Source organism: Macaca nemestrina, chromosome 12 (genome assembly GCF_043159975.1).
Source record: "Macaca nemestrina isolate mMacNem1 chromosome 12, mMacNem.hap1, whole genome shotgun sequence".
NCBI classification, from domain to species: domain Eukaryota; kingdom Metazoa; phylum Chordata; class Mammalia; order Primates; family Cercopithecidae; genus Macaca; species Macaca nemestrina.
The window spans coordinates 112,149,120-112,168,376 of NC_092136.1; the positions used below are offsets into that span (position 1 = coordinate 112,149,120).

At 43.6% G+C, this 19,257-nt stretch overlaps 2 protein-coding genes across 5 annotated transcripts in view; one reads left to right on the forward strand and one right to left on the reverse strand.

The window, feature by feature from the left end:
• The window catches only part of LOC105493750 (6-pyruvoyltetrahydropterin synthase), a 116,787-nt gene that overhangs the window by 19,922 nt on the left and 77,608 nt on the right, over positions 1–19,257 (forward strand). The gene's annotated exons all lie outside the window — the stretch shown is intronic.
• LOC105493600 (placenta expressed transcript 1) lies at positions 4,324–17,472 on the reverse strand. Its single transcript, XM_011761387.3, is given in 5 exon segments — positions 4,324–4,352; positions 4,355–4,498; positions 7,844–7,899; positions 11,979–12,180; positions 17,023–17,472. Coding segments are annotated over 5 exon segments (615 nt in total). The 5' UTR covers positions 17,207–17,472.

Genomic DNA, 19,257 nt, shown 5'->3' on the forward strand with positions numbered 1-19,257 from the left:
TCTCTAAAGACTGGTACAAGATAAGAATTGCCCACTTTTACCACTTTTATTCAACATGATACTGGAAGTCCTGGCCAGAGCAACTAGACAAAGAAAGAATAAAAGGGCATCCGAATTGTAAAGGAAGAAGTCAAGTTAACCTTGTTTGAAGAGGACATGATCTTATTACTTAGAAAGACCTAAAGACTCCACCAAAAACTGTTAGAATGTAAAACAAATTCAGTAAAGTTGCAGGATACAAACTTAACATACAAAAATCAGTAGCATTTATATGTGCCAACAGTGAACAATCTGAAAAATAATAAAGTAATCCCATTTACAGTAGCTGCAAAAAATATAAAATACCTAGGAGTCAGTCTAACCAAAGAAATAAAAGTTCTGTACAAGGAAATAAAATTCTGATGAAAGAAATAGGACACCAAAAAGTGGAAATATATTCCATGCTCATGGATTGGAAGAATAATATTGTTAAAATGACAATACTACACCAAACAACTTACAGATTCAATGCGATTCCTATCAAAATACCGATGACACTCTTCACAGAAATAGAAAAAACCCCTAACATTTATATAGAACCATGAAAGACCCTGAATAGGCAAAGCAATACTGAGCATAAAGAACAAAGCTGGGGTGGGTGCAATGTCTTATACCTGTAATCTCAGCACTTTGGGAGGCCAAAGTGGGAGAACCGCGTGAGGCCAGGAGTTTGAGGCTGCAGTGAGCTATGAGTGCACCACTGCACTCCAGCCTGGGCAACAGAGTGAGACACACACACACACACACACCAAAACACAAAAACCCCCAAACCAAAAAACGAAGCTGGAGGGATCACAATACCTGACTTCAAAACTTATTACAAAGGCATAGTAACCAAAACAGCATGGTACTGGCATAAAAGCGGACACATAGACCAGTGGAACAGAATAGAGAACCCAGTTACAAATTCATGCATTTATAACCAACTCATCTTTGACAAAAGCACCAAAAACTTACAGGGGGAAAAGTACAGTCTTTTCAATAAATGGTACTGAGAAAACAGGATAACTGTATGCAGAAGAATGAAACTAGACCCCTATCTCTCACTATACAAAAAAATAAAGTCAAAATGGATTAAAGAGTTGAACTAATACGTGAAACTATGAAAGTACTAGGAGAAAGCATTGGGAAAATACTTTCAGGTGTTGGTCTGGGCAAAGATTTCTTGGATAAGACCTCAGAAGCATAGGCAACCAAAGCAAAAATAGACAGTTGGGATTACATCAAGCTAAAAAGTTTCTGTATAGCAAAGGAAACAATCAACAAAGTGAATAGACAATCCACAGAATGGGAGAAAATATTTGCAAACTATTCACCTGACAAGGGATGAATAATAAAAATATATAAGGAGCTTAAACAACTCAATAGTAAAAGAATCCAATTTAGTAATGGGCAAAAAAATTGAACAGACATTTCTCAAAAGGAGACATGCAAATTGCCAACAGGTATAAGAAAAAATGTTCAATATCACTAATCATCAGAGACATGCAAATCAATATCATAATGTGATATCATCTAACCCCAGTCAAAATGGCTTGAATAAAAAAGACACTAACAGATGCTGGAAAGGATATGGAGAAAGGGGAATCCTCATACACTGTTGGGAGGAATGTGAATTAGTACAGTCACTACAGAGAACAATATGGAGGTTTGTCAAAAAACTAAAAATAGAACTACCATGTGATCCAGCAATTCTACTACTAGATACATATCCAAAAGAAAGGCAATCAGTATATCAAAGAGATACCTGCACTCTCATGTTTATTGCAGCACTATTCACAACACCCAAAATACGGAATCAGCCTAAGTGCCCATTAATAGATGAATGAAGATAATGTGCATATACACACATGATGGAATATTATTCAGCCCCCAAAAGGACAAACTTCTGTTATTTGCAGCAACATGGATGGCATTGGAGGCCATTATATTAAGTTAAATAAACCAAACGCAGAAAGACACATTTCATGTTCTCATTCGTATGTGGGAGCTAAAAAGTGGATCTCATGAAAACAGAAAGTAGATTGGTGGTTACTAGAGGCTAGGAAGTGGGGGGGAATGGGGAGGATGAAGGGAAGAAAAGAATGTAAATGTATTACCACCGAACTGTACACTTAAAAATGGTGAAGATGGTAAATTATATATGTATATTTTACCTCATTAAAAAAGTTTTTTAGGGCCGGCATAGTGGCTCACATCTGTAATCCTAGCACTTTGGGAGGCCAAGGCAGGCTGATCACCTGTGGTCAGGAGTTTGAGACCAGCCTGGCCAACACAGTGAAACCCCATCTCTGCTAAAAATACAAAAATTAACTGGGCATGGTGGTGCCTGTAATCTCAGCTACTTGGGAGGCTGAGGCAGGAGAGTTGCTTGAACTCGGGAGGTGGAGGTTGCAATGAGCCGAGATTGGGCCACTACACTCCAGCCTGGGTGACAGAGTGAGACTGTCTCAAAAAAAAAAAAAGTTTTTTTAAAAACTTACCTTCTTATTTTTTTCTTTCCCTTTTTTTTTTTTTTTTTTTTTTTTTTAAGAGACAGGGTCTTGTTCTGTCACCCAGGCTGGAGTGCAGTGGCACCATCATAGCTCATTGCAGTCTCAGACTCCTGGACTCAAGTGATCCTCCTGCCTCAGCCTCTCTAGTAGCTAGGACTACAGGTGTGCCACATCTGGCTAATTTTTACTTTTTTTGTAGAGATGGGGTCTCACTGTGTTGCCCAGGCTCCAAATTTGATGTCAGACATGAATGTACACATATGGGAAACTCAACAAACTCCAGATAGTGTAAACTCAAAGAGATGCATGAGACACATTGTAACAGCGGCTATCATTTATTTATCTGTTATTACTACTACTATTAATGCTATTGTTATTATTACACACTAACACAGTGAAGTGGGGCAGTTGTTTTTATCCCACATCCTTCAGCTACTTAAGGGCAGGCCGACTCCAAGACCTGTGGTTAAATGGGAGAGCACAGTCCTTGGAACAGGTTTGTACTCCTGTACTCCTGTCCTGCCTTTCACTAGCTCTGTGATTGAGGCCGGTCACATAACTTCTCTGAACTTCAATTTTCTAACTTTAATTAATTAATTAATTTATATTTAGAGACAGAGTCTCACTCTGTTGCTAGGCCGGAGTGCAATGTGCAATCTCGGCTCACTGCAACCTCTGCCTCCCAGGTTCAATTCTCCTCTCTCAGCCTCCCGTGTAGCTGCGACTACAGGTCTGTGCCACCATGCCTGGCTAATTTTTGTATTTTTACTGGAGACAGGGTTTCTCTATGTTGGCCAGGCTGATCTCAAACTCCTGACCTCAAGTGATCCGCCTGCCTCGGCCTCCCAGAGTGCTAGGATTACAGATGTGAGCCACTATGCCGGCCCTAAAAAAACACACACACATACAAGCACACACATATATTTTGCCCATTTCTTAATGGAAATTACTATTAGGGGAAAAATGACCAGTTTGCACTTGAGGGAAATGAAAATTGAGATTGTTTTGCCCTGAAGTCTGGTCTTGAAAACACACATACACTCGCCATTTGATTCATTCTTTAATACCCACACACAAATAATACAATTCGACAAAATTATCTGTATTTTAACCTACTCATTAGAGATTTATATTTGAATGGAACACATTCATTATTCTTGTTTAAAGTATAATTTATTTGTTATGACAGAAGTGTTTTTATAGCATAGATTTTTTCTATATTGGCTGCTCAGACATGGTTCATTCCTATTCTCTTGCCCTTCAAAATCTACTGGTGTGGACAAATGGGAAGCTGTCAGCAGCCTCAGAGCTATTTCTCCTTTCTCCTTTCTTTCTGGAGTCACATGAGTCACAGAAGTTCCTTGTAACCTGAGTGGGTTTGGTCAGAAATCTGAGATCATCTTGAAAGCAAGGAAAGATTCTTCCCACAGAAACTCAGAGGGTGCAGGGGAATCATTTGGCAGTGAACTAAAGTTGAGATTGGCTGCGGAATTGGCTGCCAACCTGTTCAACCGATAGGGAGAACTCTAGGTGACTACGTTCTGGCCAGATCTAAATATTTACAAAAAGTGTAATATCTGTCCTGAAAGATCCAGATGAACATCTGTGTGACCCAAGCCTACCAATGAGTGCCTCCAGATCTTCGTTTTGGTCTGAAACCATGGCAGCAGAGTTGCACATTTGAGAATGTAAAGCCTTCATTTACACACATTCGGTTCCCAGCACCGGCTTGGAACTGAATGTAGGAGATTGCAGTGGAGGCAGAAACAATTGTTTCCCTAGATTCCCTTTAGAAGAGAAGTGTGCTGGTGAGAAAGCAAGCAGGATATAAATGGCATCTGTGATGGGGCTGCTGAAGACTCGGTTGACCAAGCTTTCGAGTCTGATACTCTTGGGTGTAATCAAGAAGAAAGGCTTCAAGGCTGAGCTCTGGGGAATCTTGGCGGCTAAGGTTAAGGTTGACACTGGAAAGGCGGTTGAGGGTGTGGTTGGCACTGGAAAATGGCATCCGAACCTCTGTTGGGTGCTGGGTGGGCACTTGAGAAAGGAGGCCAATCTGATGGAATGCTAGAGCCAGATTCATGAGCAAAATTCAGTCAACCCTTCTCCAGTGCCAGTGTTTTCAGAGGAGGGGGAAAGCTGGGGGTTAAACAGAGGGTTAAGTAACAAAAATAAGGAAGAAACACTTTCTACCCTTATGGTCTGCATAGTTCTATGAGATGAGGTGGAGACCTACTGAATTTATACAACTGCTGCATTTGTTGTTGGGGTGGGTAGTCTCCTCCTGCATGTAATATTGTCTTTAATAGATGAGGTTAATCAGTGCAGATATGATCCAGAATGGCACAATTTTATTTTCTTCTTGCTAATTTCAAGGGCTTGTAAGAACTAGATCCCATCCAGACCTCAGGACAGCCATCCCTGCTTTAAAGTTAGTGGAAAGGTGCCCAGTCCAAAGCCCCGACTTTTTCTGTGATTTCTGAGGCACTGGTAAGTTTTATATGAAGGGACCTGATCACACGTTGGTTCTCTGAGGTTAACTTGCAGAGAAGCAGAGAAAGCCAGGCCCATAGTCCTGAGGGGTTGTCTGATCCTGGACAAACTGGAGGTTGGCGGGAATACCTCCAAGACTCTGAGTGGACCGTAGCGGGGTCTATAAGGAAGAGGAAGAGACCAGGCATCTGTAATCCCAGCACTTTGGGAGGCTGAGGTGGGTGGATCACTTGAGGTCAGGGGTTCAACCTTATGGCCAACATGGTGAAACCTGTCTCTACTAAGTGTACAAAAATTAGCCCGGTGTGGTGACAGGGGCCTGTAATCCTAGCTACTGGGGAGGCTGAGGCAGGAGAATCGCTTGAACCTGGGAGGCGGAGGTTGCAGTGAACCGAGGTTGTGCTAATGCATTCCAGTCTGGGTGAGAGAGTGAGACTGTCTCAAAAACAAACAAACAAAACAACAACAACAACAACAAAAAAAAAAACAGGAAGAGGAAGAAGGGGAATGTCCAGGAGTTGACTCCGCCTGTGGAGTCTTCTTCCTGCCTGGAGGGTGCTTTCCAGTAACGTAGCATTGTCTAATCTTCTTTAGCATTTCCCCAGGCCAAATGTTTCTCTGGCATCCCACTAACCCAGAGAGTTGGAATGCAACTACTTTCTTCTTCTTTTTTTTAAACTGGATTTTATTAGCCTGGAGCTAACAAGTCTTCGCTAGAAACAAACCTTTTTTTTTTTTTTTTTTTCTTTTTGGCATTTATGTCAGGGAAGCAGGAGCTTAGGAGAGTCAGAGTGACACCATTTAAAAGTCAACTATGTCTTGAAACTAGCAAGCACATTCCTTGCCAGTCACAGCCCATGGTCCTAAGATGTTTACAGTTGAGGAAACAGACCGAATATACCAACAAGGACACACTTGTATAACAGCAGAAAGTCCAGATGTCCCAATACCCTTAACAATATATGCTTTCAAGATAATTATAGTTATGCTTTGATGGACTTACACACTGAAATGTCAGGGATAGTTCTCTTTACATCAATAAAGTAATAAATTTTGTCATCAGCCCATCCACACACAGGCACAGCTTAGTTTTGTCTTTACATAGACAAAGCCCCTCTACAAGAAAAACTTAGAGACAGTGTTCCTCCATCTGCTTTCTGAGAACACCCTGCTCTGTAATGGAGTAGCTTTCAGTAAACTATCTCTTTTCACCACACGCTGCCACTCACCTTGAATTCCTTCCTGTGTGAGATCCAAAAACCCTCTATTGGGATCTGGATCAAGACCCCCTTTGTCCAGTAACATTTACACAAGGGTTCATCCTGACAATGGCCTTGAGGAAAAAGCTACTATCTGTTTTCTTGCAGAGGGAAATCCACCAAGGAAACAGTTAAGACATTCGTATAATAGTTTCATTAGGCACAATCACTTTACAATTTGTTGTTGAATATAATTCTCCCTTTGAACACATTTTGCAATGCGTAACTGGCGGGAAAACAGGCAGCATGCTACGTGTCTTTCAGTGTCTGGGGGCTCATGAGGACCACCCATTGTTGGACAGTGAGAAAGTCTAATGTTTCTTGTTCTTGGTTGAATCTTGTATTTAAAAAAACAAGATACAGTTTTGATGTAAGTCTAAGAAAAGTGGAAAAAATATGATATGGAATAGGAGTCTTCTTTTGGCCATTTACTTTCTGTGTGGCCTTAGACAAGTTACCTATTTTTCTGAATCTCCTTTCTTGAACGTTTTTGTAAATTAAAAAAAAAAAATTAGGCCAGGTGTGGCGGCTGACGCATGTAATCCCAGCACTTTGGGAGGCTGAGGTAGGTGGATCACTTGAGGTCAGGAGTTCAAGACCAGTCTGGCCAACATGGTGAAACCCCATCTCCACTAAAAATATAAAAATTAGCCAGGCGTGGTGGCTCATACTTGGGAGGCTGAAGCAGGGGAATCGCTTGAACCTGGGAGGCAGAAGTTGCAGTGAGCTGAGATTGCACTACTGCACTCTAGCCTGGGCAACAGAGTGAGACTCCTTCTCAATTAAAAAAAAAAAAATCAAATAGAGACAAAGTCTCACTGTGTTGCCCAGGTTGGTCTTGAGCTCCTGGGCTCAAGGGATCCTTCCGCCTTGGCCTCCCAAAGTGTTGGGATTACAGGTGTGAGCCACCGTGCCCAGCTTTAAATTTGTTATATATAGCTCCTTAGAGGGAGGTTAGAGAAAAGAAAGGGAACAGGGAAGAAGACAGGCAGGGAAACTCAGGGAGGTGCGAAGCTGGGGGCGACAGCCTGTGAAAAGCTGTGGAAATTCCTAGTGGAGTGGTGGTGGCCAAAGGCCACTTTAAGAACTACAGACATTATTGCTATTTCTATGTTATCAATCCTTCTTTGTACAATGCCCCAGCCTCTACCCCCAATCCCTTAAAAACCCTTTGGTTAAAGTCTACTGTATCCATGAAGGCTTTGTGTGAGTGGGAATTATTTGTGGAAACTGAGGAACATGTTTTCACATTGTGTCTGTGTGGTATTGAACAAAAACAGCTCCTATGGAAGCGGCATTTGGAGACACAGATGACCCTGAGAATATAAGGACCCTGGGAATTTGCAGACATCTTGGGGGAGGGTTTTTGTTTTCCAAAGGGCATGGGACAACAGGTTGGGCAAATCTTCTATAGGTCTCAAGGTGCAGGGAGAGTCAGCTGATAGATAGCTGAGTGATGCGTGAAGAAGACCCTCTTTTCTAGGGAACTCACAAGGTAATTTTCCAGGCTGTTTGAGTTCACTGCCAGATTTGCAAATGGGCTACATAGGAAGTCACCTTTTTCTGTCAGAGTAGAAAGTATAGTCAGGGCTCTGGTCTGGACAGAGAAAGCTCTGTGGAGGGCAAATCATTGAGAGAGAATGGTGAGGACCTCATGCGGAATTCACAAGTTCAGCTCACATTTCTGACTTCCCAGCCTCTTAATTCTTTTTGTGCTTACTTTCTGTATGGCATAATGAGCAGATCATTAAATACTGGTCTGCTTTTTATTGGTAAGATCCTCCACGATCTTGGTCAACTTCCAGATAGCCTCCCCCATTCCCACACACCCACCAACGTCACCACCCTGACTGCCCACAGGCTGGTACACGTACCTCTGGTCTTTGTTTGAGCCAGTCCCTCTGCCTGTAATACCTCTCCTGGTCAATCTGCTCATAGACTCAATGGTAACCTCTATGAAGTTGTTTTCCCCTATTGTCACTAAGCTAGGCATGACACTGTGTTGCACTGACTTGCTAGGAGCCTCTGTCCCCATGGGAGGACCAACTTCATAAGGCAGGTTCTGTTGTCAACAGTGCCTGACATATCATACATAGGTGCTTTATGTTTGCTAAACGACCGGTACCACTTGGTCTGTTATCCTATCAATAAACCCATTATTACATGAGTCCCTTGTTCATACCTATGTTAGATCATTAATGAAAGGACACCTCACGTCAGTCACTGTGCCTGGTGCTGAGGGGGCAGTGTTTGAGCAAGACGGCCTGGTTTTCACCCTCAGGGCACTTACAGTGTCTTCAGAGGGACAGATTTTAAGCAGATGATCAGTTACCTAGGTAAGAATTGATCTGTGATGTACACTGTGATGAAGGGGAAGAAATTCTAAGGGTGTATAACTGGGAGCTTCTATTTGATTTGGGAGTTCAGGGAATGGTTTCTTGAGGAAGTGTTTAACCTGTCATTATCTCTGTATAGGCCTTGCCTCCCTAACCTCACCTCCCTAACCTCATTGTAACAGTCCATGAGTAGGGACCTCTTCCCATCCCTTTTGTGCCCAGCCCACCACTGTGGGGTCCCCTGCTTTCTGCATCCCCCATAATATGTGGGGCTCCACTCCCCTTGACTCAGCCTCGCTGATCAAGGCCATGTAACGTGGTATAAACGAGCAGGGAGGCCAGCGTGTTATCGCGGGTGTGGAAGTTAGGAGAGGTCTGGAGAGCACACTGTCAGTGGGATTGGGCCGTTTCTCTTGCAGATGGTCATTGTTTGGTCTTTCATCTCTTGTTGCTTGGAATGTGGAGGCTTTACGACGTGAGATGAAAAGAAAGCCCTTGCCCTAATTGGCCTTGGCTGGCTTCTAAGCAACTGCTGTCACTGGGAGGCTGGATTGTAGTAGCTCCCATGGGTTCTACTCTTGCAGTCACTCTGTGGGCACAATAGTCCCTCCTCCAAAGCCAGTTAGGTCCGACCAGGCCCAGTGCGTGGAGGGAGAGGGCAGCGTGGTTCGACAGCATCGTCATCATTACCAGCTTCCACAGAGACATGGCTGTTCAAGCTGACACAGCCTGAGGGTCAGACTGGCCCTTTCAGTACAGAATGGAATCTGAAAGCTTTAAGTACTTCCCAGCATGTGTTTCCTAAAGTAAACCTAAAGACAGATCCTAGCTGGGAGGAAGATTTGTTGTTAAAGTGTAATGCGATTCCAGGTGACCTTACCTCAGAAGCTGAGTGTGTCCATTTCGTGTGACACTAGCAAGACAGTTTTATTATGCAATCATCACACTTTCTGTTAGCGAGCCATTTCCAAAATGAAGCCATGTTTTAAAAAACGGTTCTCCAGTTTGAACGTAGGAATATGAAACAAAGAGGGTGCTCAGTTCTTTCTGAGGATGTTGAGCATAAGTGTGTGTGTGTGTGTGTGTGTGTGTGTAGAAACGAGGTATGTGTGGGAATGTGGTCTGGTGTGTGCGTGTCTGTAAGATACGTGTGTAGTGTGTGTATATGGTATGTGTGTGGTGTGTAGTGTGTGAGTAACGTGTCTGGGGGTGGTGTGTGGTGTGTGTGTGGTGTGTGTGTGTGGGGGGTATTTGTATGGTGTGTGTGGTGTATGTGTGGGGTGTGTGTGCGGTACCTTTATGGTGTGTGTATGGTATGTACTTGTGTATGGTATGTACATGTGCATGGTGTGTGTGGTATGAAAGTGTGGTGTGTTGTGTGTGGTATGTGTGTATGTGGTGTGTACGTGTGTGTGTGTGGTGTGTGTGTGCTGTGTGTGTTGTGTGTGGTGTGTGTGGTATGTGTGGTGTGTGTGTGGTGTTTGTGTGTGTGTTGTGTGTGTGTGGTATGTGGTGTGTATGTGTTGTGTGTGGTCTGTGTGATATGTATGTGTGTGGTGTGTATGTGTTGTGCATGTGGTGTGTGGTGTGTGTGGTGTGTGTGTAGTATGTATGTGTGTGTGGTGTGTGTGTGGTGTGTGTGTGGTGTCTGTGGTGTGTGTGTGTGGTATGTATGTGTGTGGTGTGTGTGGTGTGTGTGTTGTGTATTGAGTGTGGTGTGTGTGGTGTGTGTGTAGTATGTATGTATGTGTGGTGTGTGTGTGGTGTGTGTGTGGTGTCTGTGGTGTGTGTGTGGTATGTATGTGTGTGTTGTGTGTGGTGAGTGTGTGTGTTGTGTATTGAGTGTGGTGTGTGGTGTGTGTGTAGTATGTGTGTGTAGTATGTGTGTGGTGTCTGTGGTGTGTGTGTGTGGTATGTATGTGTGTGTTGTGTGGTGAGTGTGTGTGTTGTGTATTGTGTGTGGTGTGTGGTGTGTGTGTGGTGGTGTGTGTTATGTACGTGTGTGGTGTGAATGGTGTGTGTGTGTCGTGTGTGGTGTGTGTGGGGTGTGTGGTGTGTGGTGCATGTGGTATGTATGTGTGTGTTGTGCAAGTGTGTGTGGTGTGTGTGTGGTGTATGTGGTATGTACGTGTGGGTGGTGTGTGTGTGTGGTGTCTGTGGTGTGTGTGGTATGTATGTGTGTGTTGTGTGTGGTGAGTGTGTGTGTTGTGTATTGTGTGTGGTGTGTGTGGTGTGTGTGTGGTGGTGTGTGTTATGTACGTGTGTGGTGTGAATGGTGTGTGTGTGTCGTGTGGGGTGTGTGTGGTGTGAGTGGTGCATGTGGTATGTATGTGTGTGTGGTGTGAGTGTGTGTGGCCTGTGTGTGGTGTATGTGGTGTGTGAGGTATGTATATGTGGGTGGTTGTGTGTGTGTGGTGTGTGTGGTGTATGTGTGGTGTGTGTATGGTGTTTGTGGTAGGTATATGTGGCGTGTGTGTGGCATGTGGTGTGTGTGGTGCATGTGGTATGTATGTGTGTGGTATGAGTGTGTGGTGTATGCTGTGTGTGTGGTATGTGTGTGGTATGTATGTGTTGTGTGTGGTGTATGTGGTGTGTGTTTGTGGTGTTTGTGTGGTGTGTATGTGTGTGTGCTGTGAGCGTGTGAGGTGTGTGCGGTGTGTGTGTGGTGTGTGTGGTATGTATGTGTGTGGTGTGTGTGTGGTGTGTGTGTGCTGCGAGCTTGTGTGAGGTGTTTGGTGTGTGTGGTGTGTGTGGTGCGTGTGATATGTATGTGAGGTGTGTGTAGTATGTGTGGTGTGTGCGGTATGTATGTGTGTGGTGTGAGGTGTGTGTAGGGTGTGTGTGGTATGTTTGTGTGTGTGTGGTATGTATGTGGTGTGTGTGGTATGTGTGGTGTGTGTGATATGTATGTGAGTGTGGTGTGTGTGGTATGTGTGGTGTGTGTGGTATGTATGTGCGTGTGGTGTAAATGTGAGGTGTGTGTGGGGTGTGTGTGTGGGGTGTGTGGGGTGCGTGTGGTATGTGTGTGTGTGGTGTGTGTGTGGTATGTGTGGTGTGTGTGGTATGTATGTGTGGTGTGTGTGTGAGGTGTGTGTGGTGTGTGTGTGGTGTGTGTGTGGTGTGTATGTGGTGTGTGTGGTGTGTGGTGTGTGTGTGAATGTGTATGTGAATGTGTGTGTCTGCAAGCTCCTATAGATGGAAAGTGTGGTAGAGCATTGTGAGACGGTAATGAAATGTGGCTGCTGAGTACTGCACATCACATCTGGATTGTATTTTAAGTCTTCCTTGCTTAGTGTAAAACTGCATAAACCCAATATGAAAATTAAAGCCCAAAGCAAAGCAAGCTAGGTTCTTACTGTATCTCCACTTCAGTTATGTTCTCAGATTTAGGAGCTTGCCACTGTGCCTCTAAGACTGTCATGTATTGATCATTCACGTAAAACGTGGAGTTGCTGTAGCAATCTTCATCCGCTCTTTGCCAGAGGCCCACTGAGTCACCGTTCTTGTCCAAGGCTTTCCTGACCACAGCATAGACGCTGTCATTCACGGAAACGAATTCTGGGTGAAATGGTGAAGACACAATCAGCCGTCTGTTCCCTGTGAGCCAAGCTCAAGGGATGCGGGCGGTGACATCAAAACAAAGCGTGGAACAAGAAAGTTACAAAGAATATGTACACAGAATGCGGTCTCACTTTTGTAAAAGAAGTTGAAAGTCTGGAAGGAAATACATGAAGATTATTAATTGTGGTGATTTCTTGGTAGTGGGATTGTGGATGATTTTTATTTTCTTTCTAGTGCTTTTTGGTGTTTTGCAAATTTTCTACAGTAAAAGGCAGACAAAAGAAAACCTATACCCAGCTCTGGTTTTGCTGCACACGAGGGGTGAGATTCTGGGAGTGAATGTCTACCTCTTTGAGCCAGGGCCCATTTCTCAGATGAGAAGACAAGTCTGCTTGGTCCCCTTCTCTGGCGGAGTGTGGGGACGGAAGAGGCTGATGCGTGTGGAAAGGCCAGGTGGGCCAAGTAAAAGCAAAACCCTTTTTGTGGTTCCAGAAATGCTGATTCTCTTGGTCTCTGTTGTTAGGGTGTGGGAAGGAGTGCCTTTGAGCCACAGGGGCCCTAACTCATTAGAGGGTTACCCCAAGTAACTTGTTAATTCCACTTGTTAATTTCAGCCTTGGGATGTATAATGGAGAGGGCATTTAAAGAAATATCTGTCTCTCCATTTCTTCCCTTAGGAGATCTCTTCTGAGTGAATTCCTCAATGCTAGGCTATTGTTCTTTCCTGGGCCCTTTCAGCCACGGAAAATTTCTTTAAGGCTTCTCCTTAACAAAGTGAAGCAAATTGATCATGTAACGCAAAAGGATCAGACAGTCCTAGATCTGAATTCTGACTCTAACACTTAGGAGCAAGTCATTTCACCTCCGAGCCTCGGCTTCCTTATTGTTCATCATTCACTCCATAAATACTTCTTGCGTGCCCACTTTGCACCTGGCCTGGTTCTAGGTCTGGGGATAATGACGTTATCCTTCATTATCTGAGATCGTGATACCTATCTTGAAAGGTCCTGGAGAATAAAGAGAAGAATGTGAAGATTTTAATACTTGGGGAGTACTGGATACGTTGCAATTGTTATTATGTGACTATATGCACACTACAGTTCTGTGTTCTAGTTGTTAGTTTTGCCAGTCACGGTCGGGTGATGCAGATCCCACAGACCTCGGCTTGCTCAATGAGCACCTGACAGCTGTTCTAGATCTGTGCGTCAGGTGCAGTAGAAGGTGAGCAGAGACGGTGTCATCCAGGTAATCGTCAGTGTGAGCTCTGCACAGGTGTGCCCTGTCCTGCTTTTCCCCTTCCCCTTAAAGAGGTTTAAGTCCTCTTTCTTCCCTCTTAGGCACCCACATTTTCTGGATTTCTGGCCTTAGGTTCTTCTCCTTTAGGTGGCCTTGCAACATGCTGCAGCCAGACCAGACTTCCTTATGCAGCACGTCCATCAGAACACACTCCTGTTCAAACCTTCAAAGGGTCCTTCCTTCTAGAGCATGTCAACATTTCTGCTTTTATATTTCTGCCTCTGGTGTGTTGATTACAGTGTCCAACACATGTTTTTGGACTGTAAGAACCTAGCCTCAGCCTGCTGTTTGTATTCCCACTCTAAAGGCAGCCAGGCTTTCCCTTTTTCTGCAAATGCACCTGCCCCTGATCCTTGCTCACCTTTGGCAGCCTGCCTGAAAGCCTTCCTTCCCTCTCGTCATACATCACATCCCCTCTTCCACTCCAACAGCTTGCTGATGTCCCACCTCTGGACCGATTTATCCCTGTTTAACTCTCATTCTTTTTTTTCTTTTCTTCTTTTTTCTTTTTTTCTTTTTTTTCTGTTGAGTTCTTAATCATATTCTACTTTGTGCTGCATGCTGTGGTTTCATCTGTGTTGGTATATGGACAGCCCAGTGTTGTGCCTCTGGAGGGCCCTAAGTAACTACTCATTGGTTGATTTTAAAAGTCATGCATCCAATGTTGTATAGTGCCCTTAAGGCTTAAAGTTTAGCAAGAAAAGCAAGCAAATCACATCCCTCTTGCCCATAGAAGTTTTGTTTTTGTTTTTTTTAAAAAAGGCAGATGGTTGCTCAGCGCAGTCTTAGTGTAAATGTCACTGTATTAAGGGTTTCTTTCACTGATACCAAAACAGACCCAGGAAACCTGTTCTAAGATGTTGCTTGAGCTGCAGTTGTCTCTTGGGACCTGCCAAGCCATTTATACACGATTTACCAATGTTGACATAGCCCCAGAGTTTAAAAGAATTTCAAAATCAAAATAAGGAAAAGCAATTGGCCTGAATGGCCGTTTACTCAGAGTCCCCAGAAGTCCTGAGTTCTGGCAATAACACCTACAAGGCAATCGTGGAGCCTGCTGTGTAACCACGGGGGTGGGATCTGGCAATTCACATCTCCGTGGGTGAGGATTTTGACCCTCGACTTAAATCATTTGTATCATGAGTCAATTTGCCACGGAGCTTTCACAGCACATTTATTTTAAAATGGAATTGGATAAAGTTTGGGGGTACATGGCATAAATAGGCATTCAAGGAACCTTATTTCTTCTCCTCTTTCCCCGTTCCCTTTCCCTGCTCCCTAACGCCTCTGTGGCTGCTGTGATCCCCTTCACCCCAGTGGATCACGTTGACTCATCTTTCTCCTGTCTTTCTACTTTCAGAAGGCTCCCATGTCTCCCCTCCATAGCATCTTCACATGATAGGTTTCTTTTTTTTGTTTTGAGATGCAGTCTTGCTCTGTCACCTAGGCTGGAGTGCAGTGACGTGGTCTCAGCTCACTGCAACTTCCACCTCTCGGGTTTAAGCCGTCCTCCCACCTCAGTCTCCTGAGTAGCTGGGATCACAGGCACGCATCACCACGTCTGGCTAATTTTTGTGATTTTTGTAAAGACTACGTTTCGCCATGTTGCCCAGTCTGGTCTTGAACTCTTGAGTTCAAGCAATTTGCCTGCCTTGACCTCCCAAATCGCTGAGATTACAGGTGTGAGCCACCGTGCTCAGTGATAGATTTCTCTTTCTTCTGTTGCATTAGCAAAATCTTTCACCTTAAAGATTTAAGATAAAATCTTTTATCTTAAATGCCAGAGGCTTGTGATCTCTTTTGCAGTAGTGCCTCTGACCCCTCAGGCTCTCCCCCAGGTTGCACATATGTCCGTCCACCTGTGCTCATCTTGAATTACAAGATTATCCTCCCTGCCCTGTCAGGACAATATCGACTGCCTGAGGGAGTGGGACGTAGCTGGCCCCATCACAACTGGAGCACATAGTGTCATTCCTCATTTAAAAGTAAGACAAAAGATAAGCAAGGTGAGTGCGTGAGGCATGCCATGATTGTTCACCTGCTGAAGTCTGAGACCTAGACTGTGAGTGTGGAGATCACCCTGGTGGTCTTTGCAAAAGTTAGTTAGACTTTTAAGAAAGGCAGGATAACACAGTAGATAAGAAGACAGGTTCTGAAGCTGGACAGCTTGGCTGGACAAAAAGCTGTACGAGTTTTGGCTGTGCTATTTAGATTCAAATCATAGCTAGGTTACTTATTAGTGTAAATTTGTAACTTCTCTGTGCCTCAGTTCTTGTCTGTAAAATGATAACAGCATCTACTCCTAAAACATGCCCAGCACATCGTAAGAAGTGTTAGCTCTCATTACTGTAAGGAAGAGTATACAGTGGTTAAAGGCAGGGTCTCTGAAGCTGGAATGCTGGTTCATATCTTAGCTTCACCATTTAAGTAGCTCCGGGACCTGAGCAAGAGTCACTTAGCATCTGTCTCTGTTTCTCATCTACAAAATGGAAATGATAATGGTATCTCCCTAATAGGTCACTATTACGTGTAAACACCATATGAAGTGTTATTATTATGAAACTAATTAGAAAGCATATTCCTTGACTTTTAGGTTTGACTGATTCGAAAAGGGATATATAAAAAATATCTACTGGACACCTCTAAGAAAAGTATTGGATTAAGAATGAACAGACTAAGATTCAAGAGCCAGTTCTATGACTTCCTAGAAGGGAGACTCTGGGCAGGTCATTTAATTTCCCTTGGCCTCAGGCTTCTCATACATAAAGTGGGTTAGTAATACTTCCCCTGTATAGTTTATTAGATTTTTTTCACCCATGGACTAAATGCAGTATACAGTTATCCCCAGCAGCATCATTTTGTCAAATAGATATGAAAAGATTACACACTGGAGGCTGGGTGCGGTGGCTCACACCTGTAATTCCAGCACTTTGAGTGACTGAGGTGGGTGGATCACTTGAAGCCAGGAGTTCAAGACTAGCCTGGTCAACATGGAGAAGTCCCATCTCTACTAAAAATACAAAAAATTAGCCAGGTGTGGTGGTGCGCACCTGTAATCCCAGCTACTTGGGAGGCTGGGGTACGAGAATTGCTTGAACCCAGGAGGCGGAGGTTGCAGTGAGCTGAAATTGTACCATTACATTCCAGCCTGGGTGATGAAGTGAGACTCTGTCTCCAGAAAAACAAAAACAAAAAGAGAAAAGATTACACACTGGAATGCAATGATTATCCCTTAAAATGATAAAAGTGCCCATTTTATTTACGTCAGAGGATTTACCCCAAGCATGCTCTTACCGGGACTCAGTGACTCTGGGGTTAGGGCTTTCTCACTCCTGTGGCTTGAGTTCACAAGGAACATGCAGAAATAGCCACCCCCCCAACCCACTCCCTTAATTCTCATTCTTTCTCTTCCTTCCCTTCCCATTGGGTTCAGAAGACACATGTTTTGTATAATTGCGAGTAACGATAGAGGAGTGTGTTCTGAAATTCTGGTTAATTTCCCTCAGGGAACAAAGTACAGCAGAGAGCATGGCTTCTACTCACCAGAATAGACTGCATTGCTTTCGTAGATATGTGAACTGGCCTTGATGTCTAGGGTGATGGTGTAATATTCATCAAAGGTGAAGCAGGTGTTACTGTACCTTATAAAGGTGGCAGAAGAAAGCTGCAGACTGAGGCACAGAAACATCTTCAGTGGCTGCAGCAGCATGGCATGGAGGACTGCCATGGTCTCAATCTGTTTGGAAAGTGCTAGGCCTGGTAATGGGTAAAACTGACTCACCTCTTGTTTATATGCCAGGGCTTCTGGGTGAAGTCATATGTGCAGATCTTCTCCCTGCCCCTTCTGAATATACATTGGCTTCTGGAATTTGGCCCAAGACATCATCAGTAATGAATCACCAGTCACCATTACCTGTCACCGACGATTTTGCAAATTGCAGTTTTGCTTAGGAAGGGGAATGTCCTGAATATGGTTTTTTTACACCTCTCATTTCAGCATCTGCTGTTTGAAGAAAGCCATTGAGAAGACGTAAATACCAGCAAGTGAAATTCAGAGTTGTGTAATCATTACATACCTGGTCCGTTGAGAAGTTCCGCTCTTCTCACTGCAGGAAACCCAGGCACAAAAACCCTCTTTTCCTGGATTACATACCCTCTTCCACCCTTCCTTAATCAGAGAAGTCTCCAATCCCCAATTCATTTAGTGACTAGCATAGAATGAGAAAGACTCTGCTTCTGGACTTACATCTACTTATATATTATTTATATTTATTTGGAAAGAAACAGCTTAGGTTTACCTTGTTCCTGATACATTCTTCCATAACACCATAGCACACACACACACACACACAAATCAGAAAATATGCTTTTTCACATCTCCTTTCTGAATTTTATGACTTACTCACTGAAGAAGAGGAAAGAAATATGCAAGTTTGTGAGTAGAAAGAAACAAAATGTAGATTAGAATCAAGATAATATTTACTATGTGTTTCTTCAAGAGAAACACTGACAAAATGGTGGCATAAATACCTCTGAAAAATCAACTCCTTCATTAAAACAGTGAGAACACTAGCAAAAAATGGTCAAAATAAGTTTTCCAGAATTTTGGAAGTTAACCAAATCCTTGCAACAATCTGGGAGCATTTATTTAAGAAAAATGGTTGAATATCATTAAGAACTATGAGCGTTATGGCATATCAAGTAGCCCTGGTCACACTCACTTCACGCCACTTCCATGAGGGCCTTTGCAGCTATGGTAACTGTGAAGATTAGCAAACTAGCAGCCTATGGAAGGAAACAGAACAGGTTTGGAGCTTCCCAAAAAGCCTCATCCCCAGAGAACTGTCACTTTGTGACCTTTTTGGAAGTTGCCTGTAAAGTTTCCTCCTCCGGTCTTTTCTTTATGTGACCTGACTCAGAACATCCTCTGTGTGAACAGCTATATTGCTAAGATGTTTGTCAAAAATAATCAGTTGGAATTTTTCAACATTGTAACGTTCTGAGGCAGTGATTCCAGCTGGGACTAACAAAAGTCTGAGTAAAAAATGTAAAATAAACCCCGGAGGAATGAGATGTCTGTAGGGGGTTTGAAAAGCTTAGACAAATCCCTGGGAATCTAAAAAGCCATGTGCATGTGCAGGGCTACACACATTCCCAGGAAAGACCTGAGAAGCCCCTAATCTCTCACCTCTGGCTGACCTTGAGGCTCTGCACAAGTAAGAAGTGAAGGCTAAGGCAGAGCTGTAAACTGCCTATCTGATCATTGAAGGCATGCCCCAAAACACACATGCAGAAGTGCTTGGCAAAGACTGGGGGACTTGTTGGTTCCAGAGTTATTAGTTCAAGAAATTAAAAAAAAATCTCTATTTATTAGCTGGTCAATAAGCAAATAGAACAGAGACTTTGGCAGTTACACATGTTAAAGAATACAGACTTCACAGAATTAATTTAAGAAAGTCAGGAAACAGCAGCAACAACAATAAAAAAAAGAACGACGAACAGCAACTAAAACAAACTCAGGGAGGAGAAGGGAGTCTGGTGGTCCAAAGTTGTCACGTTGTGTGTGTGTGTGTGTGTGTGTATTTATTTATTTTTTTGAGACAGGGTCTCACTATTGCCCAGGCTGAAGTGAAGTGGTGCAATCATAGCTCACTGCAGCCTCAAATTCTTGGGCTTAAGTGATCCTCCTGCCACAGCTTCCCAAGTAGCTGGGACTATAGGCATGTGTCATCACACCTGGTTAATTTTCATAGTTTTTGTAGAGTCAGGGTCTTGCTA